General features: G+C 40.0%; 1 protein-coding gene across 7 annotated transcripts in view; it reads left to right on the top strand.

The window, feature by feature from the left end:
• Nucleotides 1-391: 391 nt before the first annotated feature.
• Nucleotides 392-15,265, top strand: part of LOC104033166 (DExD/H-box helicase 60) — a 47,988-nt gene continuing 33,114 nt past the window's right edge. For 4 of the 7 annotated variants that reach the window (XM_075709699.1, XM_075709701.1, XM_075709696.1 and 1 more), the window contains exons 1-12: nt 534-659; nt 1,821-2,198; nt 2,333-2,402; nt 3,986-4,163; nt 4,294-4,635; nt 5,132-5,239; nt 6,759-6,911; nt 7,828-7,986; nt 8,491-8,632; nt 10,352-10,513; nt 12,730-12,832; nt 13,560-13,675. In XM_075709699.1, coding sequence (XP_075565814.1) covers nt 620-659; nt 1,821-2,198; nt 2,333-2,402; nt 3,986-4,163; nt 4,294-4,635; nt 5,132-5,239; nt 6,759-6,911; nt 7,828-7,986; nt 8,491-8,632; nt 10,352-10,513; nt 12,730-12,832; nt 13,560-13,675 — 1,951 coding nt within the window. In that variant the 5' untranslated portion in view covers nt 534-619. The other 3 variants (XM_075709697.1, XM_075709698.1, XM_075709702.1) reach the window with 3 other exon arrangements.

Here is a 15,265-nt window from a genome sequence, read left to right as displayed (position 1 = left end):
AGCGGGCGGCGGCAGCGGCAGGGGCAGGGGCAGGTACTGTCCGTGCTGGGGCTTGTTGGAAGTTGTCGTTAGGGTTGCCTTTAGGGTGCGGATTGGGGTTAGGACTGCGCTGCGGTTGGGTTTAGGCATGGTGCGGGAGCTGGGGTTGGGGCTTGCGTTAGAGTTGCGGTTGGTTTAGGGCGGGACGAGGTGGCTGGACAGCACGCAGGGGAACATCTGGGACTTTGCGGGCAGCAAGGGAGCACCCTCCAGGGTGGAGGGGCAGGGAGGCCGCTGGCAGGGTGTCCAAGCCACCTGGTTGCCTCTGCCCACACCGTAGCCCCAGGTGCCTCAGATGTCAGTGTGTGGACTGCAGAAAAGCACCGATGTAGCAAACTATTTAAGCCTTTGTTTTAAAAGGAAATACAGCAATCCATACATGGGTATGTACGGGTACGGTTTTGCTTTCTTTGAGAACAGCTGTCTTTACAGTTCCAGATCTCCAGCTTGCTTAGGAGGTTGCTGAAGTTGTGATGGACGTTTTCTAGGTGAGCGGCAATTTCAGCATGCAAAAATACATGATTCATCCCAGAATGGTATTCTCAAGCCTTTGATACAGCTTTTCAATTTAGATAAGAAAATGGAGAAAAGTCTTAGGTTTATTGCTGCCTTGGCAAAAAGTACGTATGCACGTACACAAAAGGTGACTTTGTGTAGCTCTATGTATATAAATAGCTTACATTTCCTGAAAATAGGTATTAAAGTTCAACTGTAAAGTTATAATAAGCACACCACTGTAATATAGCACACTATGTGTACGGTATTTTACAAGTAGATAATAAAAATGTATTTTTATTTCTTTTTTCTGCAACTTCATTTGCTAGGGGTTTAAACTAATGCAAGGTGAAAATAAAAAATCAAATTTCAGCTTAGTTTTGAGTTGAGTTTGTGAAATCTGAAAATCAGAGGTTGCACTTTAGTTTCTTTTGTTATTTTTTTAAGAAAGGTTATAAGACTAAAAATGACATCTAAAGATGAAATAGTCCTTTTATGGTCTCAGGAAAATGAAGGATAACCATATCTAAGGCATATAAATATTGCAATGGAAGGTACTGCAATGGTAAGTACTACAGGAGGCTGTTACCTGGATAGAAATTAGGGAAAACTAAGTTCAGAAGAGCTGAGCTGATGTGGCAGGGAGCGTGCAGGGTTATCCCAAGCTGCTTATTTGTTCTGTCGCTCAAAGGAACTGAACATCGTGATCTCCTAAGGCAGGGAGTTACCCCAACCATTACAGTTGTATGCTCACTCAAGATTTGAGAATTCTACCCTTGAAAAAAAAGAAGAAAAAAGCTAAAACTGAATTAAAAGTGGGATTGATACCGAACCATGATTGCCCTCATCATGCAAGGAAGATGTTGTGGTGTGCCTACTTGTGACTGGACTAGCATGAACTGTGTGGGTACAAGTCGCTTGAACGAGGAAACATGGATCATTCCTTGGAGTGTGCCATGTAGATATAGCTAATATAGCAAATTACAACTAACCCCGCCAAGGGTCCCTTCATGTAAAGCGCAAAACAGATATATAATGCTCCTCTTTAGTTAACTTTAAGAAAGACAAAAGCTGATGTTTTCCTTATAGTTCATAAAAATATTTATTGATTTTAAAATGAAAATGTGTCTTACAGGGATGTTCACAAAATGCTTTCTGATTTTTCTTAAAGTTTTATTCCAGTGTGATTATGAAGTACATAATTTAATGGTTGAAGCCTCAGAGCATACCATATTTCCTGAAAATTATCTCTTGATTACTTAAAGTTTTCTTTTTTTGGATGCCAGAATCAAGATCTGTGATGGATTCTGCAGAAGATCGTTTCAAGAAAGTCATTCATAATGATGCAAATGAGAATGCTAGCGATGATGATATGGAAAGTCATTGTAGTGACAGTGAGAAAATAGGCTTCATTCCAACAAAGAAACATAAAGAGAGTGGGAGTGCAAATGACAGTGATGACGAGGATGAGACCAGTGACAAAGCTGAAGCAGCTGTTATGCAGATGCTTAAAAAAGAGGAAGACAGAGAAAAAGAAGCCAAAGACCCAGATTACAGTAACGCTTATAGTGTCTCAGCCATTGAAGAAGTGACACAGCAGGCATCACAAACTGAAGTCAAGGATTTCAGAGTTCTCCAGCATGAACGTGATTCCCAAAGCCCTGGTGAGGAGCTGTTCTTAGCTTATGTTTGTGTCTGTGGCTTTTATTGCAGTGTCTTACATTTTGACTCTTTTGTAATTAATTGATGAGTTATGGTTGTATGGTTCTATTGATAACCATGTATGTGGTTATTTTAGAAATAAGAAAACATCTTGAATTTCTGAAGAAGTTGAGGCTACACATTTGGGAATCCTTATCAAGAGCTCAGTAAGTACAGTGGGGTTCATGGAAAGAAATGTAATAAATGGTAATAAAAGTAGTTTCTTTGAACTGAGTAGACATCACAGTGTAGTACCCCTTAGAGAAAGAAGCTACGTGCTCATCACCTAGGTTTGTGGAAAACCAGGAGACCTAAGGCATGCTTAGGATTTCATACTTCCTCCAGACACATGAAGGAAGATTCCTAATATAATAGAAAGTCTGCCCAAAGAATAAGGATTGTCTGCACATTTTAGGAACTGATCTACAGTTTTAACTATTGCTATTTATTATTTTTCAAATTCTCTGTCATGCTTTTTTTGAGCATGTTTCCTCACATGTTTTAAGGCTACTGATTTTACAGCATTTAAAACATGCATGATCTTCTGCATCTCCAGATTCTGATTCCTCCCCCTGTTTGATATGAAAAAGCATTAGCAATAGTGCCGTTCACATTGACAGTGAAGTGTCTTCTTTGCATTCTGGAGCTGACATGCTAAAGAGATTAGTATTAATTAAAGGCAGACAATTCAAATGTGTAAGACAGAAGTTTACATAGTTTTTGTTCACGGAAGGCTACTCATTGCATCAGATAACAAACTGGGCCTGTAAACCAGAGGCTGTTGATCCCAGGCAGAAAGGAAAGCTGGGTCTTCCCAGGTGTGGATCTAAGGTGATGTGTATCAGGCATTTTTGACAGCCTTGAGGAAAGTTCTTACCATTAGCGTATGGATGTTCTCATAAAATGCGTTAGTATTGTAATATGTAATAGACAGTGTAGTATGTAATAAACAAATATGAAAGCAGAGAACTTTACTAGAAGGGCTTGCCTCTTCTTCATCTGGACCTGCAAAGGTTCTTCTGGCTCCTTGGTCTGTCCCTGGACTTTCATGGATTCTTGAAGAGCTGGAGAATGCAGTCCATTCCTAGGATGTATTAAAAACTACTGAGGTGCTGCCTGTTTATATTTGCCATCTTCAGTGAAGAGGATTTGTTTCAAGTTTGACCTAAGACTGATGGATGCAAATTTTATCAACTTTCATAGTTTTCTGAAATGGGAAGGGATGAAGTTGTCTTTTAATTCTTTGGTTTCTTGAAGGAATGGATTGTGATTGGATTCCTTTTGCTGTTAATGTATTTTTCTTGCCATAAACATTCCTTGGATGAGGGAGGTAGTTGTTATTGTCATGATAGTCATTTATTTTTAGGTGGAAACTCAGGCAGGAAGGCTCTCAAAATATGTTTTGTCGTTATCTCCTGTGGGGTATTTCTTATAGAACAGATAACACTTTCTGCATAAGCAGACATGGACAAGAGGTGTCACATAAGTCACAGAAGCCTCAGATCTGGAAGTGTAAACGACACAATTGCTAATATATTCAGTAACTGAAAGGATTGCAAGCTATTTAGGACTAACCTTAGATCCAAGAAAGATGGTTTGCTATTGATTTAATTTATATGTTTAATGTTTAGTTGATTTAATTAACAAAAACATTTATTTTAAAATCTATTAGTAGGCAAATTTCTTCTGTCCCATGTCTCCCACTTTTCTTGGAGTAATGTTATGTACATGCTATTTCTTTTTCTTTCAGGTATGTCAGTCTGCTAAAAGACTTTGTTGAGTCTGAATTCTTTGTGATAGATGGGGATTCCTTACTACTTATGTTTTTAGATGAGAAAACACAATATCTAAACTTCTTCTACCAAGTTGAATGCTTCCTACAGGATTTCACTGAAAAAGGTGCAAAATACGTCATTGTTTTTTTCAAGGTATTGAACAAGTAACATTTGTTTGCTGCACTCCTTCATAACCCACTGCTTGATTCTAATCAGGATTAGGAAACTGTTCATTGTGTCAACAAATGTAACTGAATAATTTCATTGTTTTTATTTCCCACAGGATGCAGAACAGATGTACTTTCCGTATCCTCATTTTCTTTTCTTACGTACTGCTTTAATAGAACACCTGAGGCATAACACAGGCACCACCGTTCATACAGAATTTTCCAATTGTTTATCATTCAAATGGGATATTTTCCTGAAGAAAAGCTATCCTTACTTCATCATTGTATCTGACATAGGACTGACCTCTCTCCAAACAGACTATTTATCTATTTTAATTACTCATTCACTGTCAAAGAAAATCAACGTTGTGCTTGCTTCAGGACAGGAGTATGATATTCTTAGAGTTTACGGATATCATGTTCAGAGTGTGTATAAACATAGATCATTTTTTAAAAAGGTAAGTTATACAACTTCATTGTTGGTTTGCAATAATGATGTTAGTTCTATTTAGCAGATTCAATTAAAAGATCTCAATATGAGTATTTTACATATTAAAATTATGAAGCACTGATACATGGCTCATTTTATGTATATTTAATCTACTGGTCTTGAAATCTTTAACAGGCAAACGTTGTGATTGGTGGCAAATTCCTGCCCTGTTCTCTATAGTCTCATTTCACATAGAATCACCTTGTTCACTTAAGATATGGTAGTCTCAAATACAGTCTTTCCAATAACTTCAGTATCATGTGTCTTAGTTGACTTGTAATACACCAGACAAGACTAGCATTTAGGCCAGGGATGTGATTTTTAAACGGGTTTTATTTAGCATAGATGTTTCTTGGAGGCTGAGGATTGTTATGTATCTGAATGGTTTCTGTCTGTGGCTAGTAGTCCCTGATGTATTCTATCTGTTGACTTCTGCATATAACTTTGACTGCTGCACTTTGTAGTATAAACCAGATCTGCGATATGCCTGTGAAAACCTAGCTAAGTACAAAGAACCATTCATGTGTCTATATGAACATCTCAAGCTGAGCCTGAAAAGCATACAGAAAGAGGTAATTGGACCTTTTTGATCCTTTTTTCTCCTTAGGTTGACTGTCTTCCTCCATTCCTTTACCTGAAATTTTTTCCTAGCCAGAACTGGGGGCTCTCTTCCTTACCCTGAAGTGACACCCTGAGTCTGAGAAGCTCTCCTCTGTGCCCACTCTTCTTCACAGCAGCTTAAAGCTGTTTCTTTCTTTAAAGTTCATTAAAGTAGGATGGTTCAGCTGGAAGATGATCAGTGGGATGCCACTTAAGGGATGTTTCCGTCTTGGTGACTGCCTTTATCTTGTAGAAGGTGGGAACCCGCCCATTCAGCAGAAAACACCATCTGTGGCATAAATCCACCCTTAGCCGCCTGGGGGGCTGCTGCTATCGCTCTTCGGGCGTGCTGTGCCCCTTGCCTTGACCCCATGGCAACAGCTGGCTCCTGAGGCTAGGATGTGGGAGGGCATGTTCAGCAGCGGTGGGCAGGAGTCGGGGCTGCTGCCAGCAGCAACCTCATCTGTAGAGACATCTCCTAATCTAAACCTCTCTGTTGCAGCTGCCAAGGCTTGCTCGCTCTGTTAACTACAAATGTATTCACAATCTGGGATTTTTTTTTTTTTTTAAGAGCTTGCAAGGTCTGTGCTTGCATGATTAAAGTGATGGATTCATTAATCTCATTTTACAATATATTAACCTTAAAAATGTGGTGGGTTTATGTATACATTATACCTTTAGTGCCTAATATATCCCTGCCATTTTCCTGAGTGTTAAGTTACACTGCAGGGTTGTGACTGTACTTCTGCTCCTGCAGAGAACAGCAGCAAGGCTTTCTTGGACTTCAGTGGGAAAGATACTGGTCCAGCAAGCTGATTTTTTTCAGTCCAGAAAAAAATGGTGTTACTTAGAAAGCATTTTAAAGTCAGTAGAAACACAGCTACCTGGCTACTGCTAATATTTTGTTTTATTATGATTATCTTTCCCGAGGCAAGTTCAATAATTAGATACCCCAGGAGCAGAAAAACATCAGGGTGCAGTGAGGGCAGGCGGCTGCTCCCTCGGGGCCTGGGCCATGGGAGCTCCCCTGGAGGCGGCAGGGCAGGGGGCCTGGCAGCCAGGGCCTGTCCCACTGCCCCAGCCAGGAGCAGGGCAGCTGGGGGGGCAGCTGCAACCCCGGGCATTGGGCACGTCCCTGGGGCTGGGCTGAGGCCAGAGTGGGTTGTCAGCCTGCTGGGCTGTGGGGAGCTGGAGACTGGCACTGCTGCAGCATTGCTGGGGCAGGGACTGATGGCCCCAAGGGGCTGAAATGGGGCCCTGGGCAGGTGGGGGCAAGCCCCAGGCATTGGGCAGGGACAGTCAGAGCTGTCGGTGCCCTCAGGGATGTGCCAAAAAAGAGCTCTTTTTACTAATGATAGTGCCCACGTCTGTAGTTTTCATATCCTTTTTTTCCCCTTCTCTGATGGAACTCTGTAAAGGATAAATCTTGTCCTATTTTTGTAATTTTTATTATAGTGGTCATTAGTGCTATTCAGCGTGTTATGACTACAGGTTCGCCAGACTGTCTGTCTCCTGAAACAACTGTGGCCTGAAGGATCTGACATTCGGCGTGTGGTCTGTGTTCTTGCTTGGGCCGTGGGATTAAAAATATACAGCAACCTGTTGGAAAATGCAGATACTTCCGTGAGAGCAAAGACAGCAACCGTAAGAATTGTTTGAATATCTTTTCAGCATAGTGACCATAAACGTTTTGCTAACAGGAGAGATGGCTGTTCTTCTAGATCCCAAGCTGAAGAGAGGCCCAGCTGCTTCCTTTGTGCCTGCATTTTGTAAGTGGTCTGGCTCAGATAATTATTGTGGCCACAGTTTTCCAAAGGAGCATGGTCTCTCTGTGGGTCGCACTGTGCCCCTTGCCACAGTGGCTATTCCTGGGGAAAGTTTTGCCTTAGGACCAGTTACTTCCATAGGAAGTTTTACATTAGAAGGTAGTTGCGCTCATTATTTTTCTTTTCCTAACGTTCAGTGGCATCCTAGCTTTCACAGAAGAATACACTTTTCCTTAAGTTAGCAAGACATTTCAGAAAAAAGGTTTCTTTCCAGATGTGGTCATGACATCATTTTTGTGACCATACTACAAGTCTTATATTTGCATCAAGTTAACACAGTCACAATATATCAGTAATATTTTATGAGACACATATTCAGTGGACTACAGGATAGCTACAAGTGGTTAGCACAGCTGGATTTCTGTATGGATTTTTTGCTATGCAGTTAATAAAAGAGCATAGGCCTGTATCTAGATAATAACTTTTCCTCTTAAAATAATAACATTTCTAGCCAGACACACTGGCAATAGTTTTCAGGTTTAGTTTGATTTTCATAGTAATATTCTTTTCGGAACAGATGGGGTTTTTTACATTATAACTGATCCGCATCTACCAGCACTACAAGAACGTTCATTTTGAATTGTATCCACAAGTAGTTACAATGCACAAATTGTTTAAATAGATCAAAATTATTAGCTGCTTTAACACAGTGCAAACCACTGAATTAAGTAGAGGTGAATACAATTATTTTACTGAAGGATGTGGTCAACTTTTTATCTGTCATCTCTCAACAGCAAAGAAGTAAACCCCTATCTCTGGAAGAAGCAGCTGACCTCTGTAGAATGCAATGTCTTACAGTGGCTTTCCTTCTTCATATGCCTCTTTCACAGAGAGCTCAGATTAGGATCATGAAATCCTGCTGGACTAAGCAAGTTTTACCCTTAATAAAAATGGTATGTGTTGCACTGTCTTACTTCCCCTGTCATCAGGTGCAATTATCATTTCAGTTTTCACTTTCCTTTATGTGCTACTTTAGTCATCTGATAAGATCAAAGAATGTAATGTACCTGCTGGAAACAAACCTTACCTCGTTCAGAAATCTTGTGAGCCACAAATCAGTGGAGCTAGCAGAATGTCTGGGGCAATAGCTCTATACTTGACCTCTTCTTAGACATCTCCAGTTAGCCAGCGTTAGTGTTAGGGTACTGGGCTAGATGGACCTTTTGGTCTCATACAGTATGGGAAGTTTGAGGGCAGGCCTTTTTATTGTTAAAGTTGGTTATTACAGTGAAGGAGAACAGTGAAAGCAGTTTCCTGATCACAGAGAAGTCAAGTAACAGTGTGTTGTTTTTCATGTCAATAAAATCTGTGGTAGTTAACCTCGATTTGGAGATGCTTTGATCCCTCCATATGAAAAGGTGCTCCATAAGAATTAATTGTTTGCTTTATTTTAACAGCAACAGTTGTGTACGCATTTTGCTCTGACACAGCTAAATGATACAAATGATTGGAAATTGGATTTAACTTACCTGCCTGACTTAAATGATGATTCACTGCTCAGAAATCTTGCATATTACTATGAGGCTGAGTACACTGAAGGTATTTATCTTTGTTGAACAGTTTGTTTTCTTACATTTCTAACTTTATTAAGCTGCAGAATGAGAATGAAACTGCTTGTACAAGCAGAAATGAGCACAATTTTCTAATTACCCATAAAATAATGGATACATTTTAAGGAATAATAGGGAAACCTTTTTCTATAGCCAAGTCTAGAAAATCACATGTGAAAGTGTCTTTCACCAGTACTCATTCAGAATACTTTACCATGTCATATCTTCGATGTGCCACCTGTACTGATGCAAAGGAAGAGTGATATAGCATAGGTAGTAAGAGCTCTGTGTCGCTGTTACTGGGTATTCTCAGCCGTTTGGTTTTTAGCCAGTTTTCTATCCATTTCGTTTTGTCTTAGTGCAACACAGTCAGAATGGAAACTAGATTTGATCCCTAATGTCACTGTGACATTGGGTAATATTTTTAATTTCAGATGAGATTGATTCAGACAAAATCATATGTTGTCTTATAAATACATGAATTTGGGAGCTGGAGCTTTAAGAACACCATCAGATGTGTTATGATTCACAAAAAAGTTACAAAATCTGACAGAGCAAGAAAGTATGGAAAAAGGTTTGTAGGAAATGTCCTTTCAGAGTAATTCTGTTTACCTGAAATCCTCTGTCATGAGTGTCTGTCTGATAGTAAACCAGAACACTTTCTTTATAAATCTAGTCACAAGACGTCCTGTATGTACCTCAGTAAAGCAAGTGTAGAGGAATTTTTAAAGGAAATACAAATTAGGAATATGAAAAATTTATTTTTATAATGATACCTATTTTGGGCACTAAAAAGAAAATTCTCAATTCAAGATCCTACCCTGCAGGAGGTGAAGGTGAGAGAAACTTCTTTAGCTGTGGAGCTTGCAGAATTCCACAGACAGTCTAAATCTGGTTTTCTTTCAAAAAGTACATCTTCACAGTACATTTAGTTATTTATACCCTGGGCTATTAAAAACTGTGAATGTACAACTTTCGTGGTTTAGCCCCCAGCCAGCAACTAAGCACCACGCAGCTGCTTGCTCACTCCCTCTACCCCAATGGGATAGGGGAGAGAATTGGAGGAGTAAGAGTGAGAAACACTCCTGGGTTGAGATAAGAACAGTTTAATAATTGAAATAAAGTAAAATAGTAATGCTAATAGTAACAATAGAATAATGATAATGATAATTATAATAATATACAAAGCAAGTGATGCACAATGCAATTGCTCACCACTCGCCGACTGATACCCAGACAGTTCCCGAGCAGCAATCGCTGCTCCCTGGCCAACCCCCCCCAGTTTCTATACTGAGCATGACGTCATATGGTATGGAATAGCCCTTTGGTCAGTTTGGATCAACTATCCTGGCTGTGCCCCCTCCCAGTTTCTTGTGCACCTGGCAGAGCATGGGAAGCTGAAAAGTCCTTGACTAGCATAAGCACTACTTAGTAACAACTAAAAACATCAGTGTGTTATCAACATTCTTCTCCTACTAAATCCAAACCACAGCACTATGCCAGCTACTAGGAAGAAAATTAACTCTATCCCAGCTGAAACCAGGACAACAACATTCTATCCTAATTTGTTCTAATGACCAAAGACCTTGGATATGACTGAAGTCTTCGTGCCTGATGCTGCATAGGTGAATAGGTAGGTTCTGTTTGAGGAAACTTTTGATTTTAAAGCTTTTTTTTTCCCCCCCTTCCTTTCTTCCCTCCTGCGCAGGATTAGAGTCCAAAAAGGAATTGGGAAAAGAAGTGGAGAATGAATACCAACATTTATGGGACACACTAACAAAATTGGCTGTGAAATACAGTTTTGGAGATGCTTTCCCAATACGAAAGACCTCCCAGCTCTTTCTTGAACAACAACAGACATTATTTAGAGGTACTGAGAACTCCACAAATTAGAGAGTTAGAAGCATGATCTTCATTACTATCACTAAAGTTTTAGGAGTAGTGATCTAATTTTATCCTGATCACAAATCTAATCCATGGTTTATGGATCCTCTCCTCCTTCCTTTCAACCCACTAGCAAAACTTAGACCTGTTGTTAAAATAAGTCTGACCAGGCCTTATGGGTGAAATTCTGGCGCCACTGTAGACAGCACAAGTATTGTGTATTGACTTCAGCAGGAATTGGATTTAGTTGCATGATTGCTAGCCCAAATCTATTGTATGTATTGTAAAAAACATTATGATTAGTGTAATACAAATAATAGTAAAAAGCATAATAATTACTCATAATTAAAGTAATGATTATGCTGCAGGAAGACTGTCTCTGAAGAACATCTTTGTCCATGTTGACATAGGGTTATGCAGGTATTGGGCATGGGAGCAGAAAATTAATTGAAATATAGAATTGTTGCCCTCATGGTAGAGAGTCCCTCCATCACTGTAGCTCACTGCAATCCTTGAAGGTTGTAGAAATGTGACTTGCCTGTAAGTGTCTGAAGTTACACCATCATCCTGTTTAGTAGCCCATAACTGGGGAAGTGCTTAGCTGGCTCAGAGATTGTTTTCTTCCCTCAGTTGCAAGACCTGCTCTGAATATCTGAAAAGAGTAGGTAGAGATTTTTGGCTGATATCTGACATTTCTTGAGAACCAGTTTTGTTACAACCTTCAAATGTTTGTTTTAAATCTATTAAATTGTATAAATCTTTAGAAGAGACGGTAAGAAATTCAGTGAAGGCTGGAATATAATTCTACTTAAGTTTGTGAGTGTTCTTCAGCTGGTTTCAAAGATGTCAAGTGAGCAAAGTGGGCTCTAGTGGGCAGAAAAAGACAGTTTGTTATCTGTGGGATATTAAGGCATCTTCTGGCACAGCATTTGTGTTGCCTATTTCTGTATCTCCTTTGGAGACCTTGAAGACTGAAGTTGTGGCTAGACTGCAAACATGGGAAGGAATGCACGTTACATGTCATCTTTAGTCATCTAATGTAAGTGCAGTTGAAAGTGCATATTTAGGAGACTGTGCTCTTTACGGAATCAGTGCAGGAAAGTAGATGCCTATGAGATGGGATGGGTGGTAGCATTCAAAAAGTTAGCATAGGTGTCTAAAATGGATTATGAGAATATCTACTTGAAGTCAATAATGGTGTCATAGAATCACAGAATCATAGAATACTTTGGGTTGGAAGGGACCTTTAGAGGTCATCTAGCCCAACCCCCCTGCAGTGAGCAGGGGTATCTTTATCTAGATCAGGTTGCTCAGAGCCCCTGCCAACGTGACCTTGAATGTTTCTAGGGATGGGGCCTCCACTACCTCTCTGGGCAACCTATTCCAGTGCTTCACCACCCTCACTGTAAAAAATTTCTTCCTTATAGCCAGTCTAAATCTACCTTCCTTTAGTGTAAAACTAAGGAGTAATGACTCCTTGTCCTGTCACAACAGGCCTTGCTAAAAAGATTCTCCCCACCTTTCCTATAGGCCCCCTTTAAGTACTGAAAGGCTGCAATAAGGTCTCCCTGGAGCCTTCTCTTCTCCAGGCTGAACAACCCCAACTCCCTCAGCCTGTCCTTGCAGGAGAGGTGCTCCAGCCCTCACATCATTTTTGTGGCCCTCCTCTGGACCTGCTCCAACAGCTCCATGTCCTTCTTGTGCTGAGGGCTCCAGAGCTGGATGCAGCGCTCCAGGTGGGGTCTCACCAGAGCAGAGTAGAAGGGCAGAATCACCTCCCTCGACCTGCTGGCCACGCTTCTTGTGATGCAGCCCAGGATACGGTTGGTTTTCTGGGCTGCAAGCGCACATTGTTGGCTCATGTCCAGCTTTCCATCCACCAGCACCCCCAAGTCCTTCCTCCACAGGGCTGCTCTCAATCCCTTCATCCCCCAGCCTGTATTGATACTGGGGGTTGCCCCGACCCATGTGCAGGACCTTGCACTTGATCTTGTTGAACCTTGTTGAACCTTGTTGCGTCTGCTTCATTCTTCTTCCCATGCTTGAGAAGAAACAGGAAAAGGGGAACTAGTGAACTGCTGCTTACTTTTAGCAAATTTTACTCTATAGGATTTAATTTATAATGTGACTTGACAGATTTTTCAAGTATGATATGCAATCATATATATTCTTTATTAAACAATTATTTTTTACACTGTAAAGGCTATAAAGAAGAAATTCCTAATATTGGACTTATCTCAGTGAAATCTGATCTTGTTGAAGATTATGCTGGAGATGTTTTGAAGAACCTGCCTGTTTTAGAAAGGTACATGCATGAGTTTTATTCCAATGAAATAACATTATATGGGCTTATTTTCTACTCCCCTGCACTTTACATCCATATTACGCTCAATTTGTACAAATGTAGAAGTGCTTTTGCTATGACTGGGTAAAATTTCACATTTACATGGTATCAATATTAACAGAAAGTTCAGAACAAGAGTGGATAAGAGTCAGTATATCCATATTTTCTCATACTGTTATTTGTTTGCATTATAGTCTTTGATTCTTATTCTACATTCTGGAACTGTTTTTCTAAATGTACAATTTGTATTTGAAAGGCCTTATCCTAAATTGCAAAGCTCAGGTTGATTTCAGGAGAAGAAAAACATTAAACAAAAAAAACTGAAAAAAAAAAAAAAAGAAGAGATTATCCTTTACGTTTGTCTGCTATGTGTGGAAGTGGGTTCTGTGCTCCGCAATGAGTATTTTTTAGCCAGTGTGTGAGTTATGTAGTTACATTGCATTCTGTGATTAATCTGTATGAAAATAAGTGAAAAAATGGGGTTTTACTTTGTTAGTAATTCATTCTGGAAAAATGAGGCTATCTTGACACACTATATTTTGAGTAGAATTAAACCCTATGTTGCTTTTCTGCCACAGTAAAAATGTGTTTTGATTTTTACCCAGTTTTTTGAATGTTTTGAATGTTTCATTAGAGATGCTGGTAACCGCTTTTAATTTCTACTCTGCTTGATGTTTGTGTATTTCAGCAATGATCCTGCAGTTACTTCACTTGTTAAGTACAAGGAATTTGATGAGCTTCGTCACTGGCATTCTGGCAGGCCTTTGACTGAAGAATATGAGCGAGTACGGTGCAATGCTGATGGTAAGAAGAACTAACACAAAGCCCATGTGTCTGTGTTGGTTAGAACAGTATTTTAACAGTTATCATGGTTTTGGAGAAGGACTTCTCTTTTCAGAAAGTATTTGCAGCTGTATAAATACTTGCAAAACTAGAGCTACTGCAATAGCTAACTTAGACTTAAACTGATGTGCCTGTGCATTATGTCTATGCATTGTGTATTATCTTAAGTAGGTCTAACGAGTATAACAAAATGAGCACTTGTGGTCATATGTTCATGATACGTTCCCTTTTGCTTGCGAAATGCCTCACAGATTTATGTAAGCAAACTGTATGTACATGTGCAGTTTAATGTTTAAATATATAGTTTGGATAATGCTTGGTAAGCTCATCCATACATGTGCAAAATTTGCTCAGATGTTTGCACAGTGCACACATAGCCAATCTTATCTTTTGAGAACAGAATTAAAATAAGAAGTAAAAGAAATTGTTGTGGTTTAATGCCTGCCAGCAACTAAGCACCACACAGCTGCTCGCTCACAACCCCCCACCCTGGTGGGATGGGGGAGAGAGTCAGAAGAGTAAAAGTGAGAAAACTCGTGCGTTGAGATAAAGACAGTTTAATAAGTGAAGCAAAAGCTGTATGTGCAAGCAAAGCAAAATGAGGAATTAATTCACTACTTCCCATTGGCAGGCAGGTGTTCAGCCATCTCCAGGAAAGCAGGGCTCCATCACATATAATGGTTACTTGGGAAGACAAACATCATCACTCCAAATGTCCCCCCTTTCCTTCTTCTTCCCCCAGCTTTATATGCTGAGCATGAAGTCATATCGTATGGAATATCCCTTTGGTCAGTTGGGGTCAGCTGTCCCAGCTGTGTCCCCTCCCAACTTCTTGTGCACCCCCAGCCTACTCGCTGGTGGGGTGGGGTGAGAAGCAGAAAAATGCTCTGTGTAAGCACTGCTCAGCAGTAACAAAAACATCCCTGTATTATCAACACTTTGTAGCACAATTCCAAAACATAGCCCCATGCAAGCTACTATGAAGAAATTTAACTCTATCCCACTAAAACCAGCACAGAAGTAAACAAAAGTTGTTTGTATTGTAATTCTTGATGTTATCCATTATAGTTTCCTGTAAGTTTTTTCCAGTTTGAGATATTAAGGAAAACAAACCATGGACTTAGTTTTGGTCTTAGATTTGCATATTTCCATGAAGTGAAGTATACAGTACTGTATGTACCAGCAAGTACACAACAGTTTCTCTCAAAGATGTTCCCATCATCTATTGCATCATACAGTGAATTAAACCGTGAAAAACCTACCAGGAGTTGAGAAGTCATGGATTACTGTTGGTACTCCCAGTGTTGCTTATAGTTTTCATTCAGTGACTTAGAAATGTTGTTTCCTGAGTGGGTATTTGCACCACTTGACCTATGAAACCAGGTTTCCATCTTCTCATCTTTCTGACTAGATATTTTTTTGCATTATTCTGTGCACTGTGATTTCAATAGGAAGTTTGGAGAGCATAACCTGCAGAATAGTAGCTAGAGCACCTTCCATGATGTTGGAGTTGAAGGTTTATGTCCACTCCAGCTGAAGAGAGGGCCTCCT

This window comes from Pelecanus crispus, chromosome 4 (genome assembly GCF_030463565.1).
Source record: "Pelecanus crispus isolate bPelCri1 chromosome 4, bPelCri1.pri, whole genome shotgun sequence".
Classification (NCBI taxonomy): domain Eukaryota; kingdom Metazoa; phylum Chordata; class Aves; order Pelecaniformes; family Pelecanidae; genus Pelecanus; species Pelecanus crispus.
Note: the sequence above shows the minus strand (reverse complement) of the source record. Positions and strands in the feature narration are given on the sequence as shown.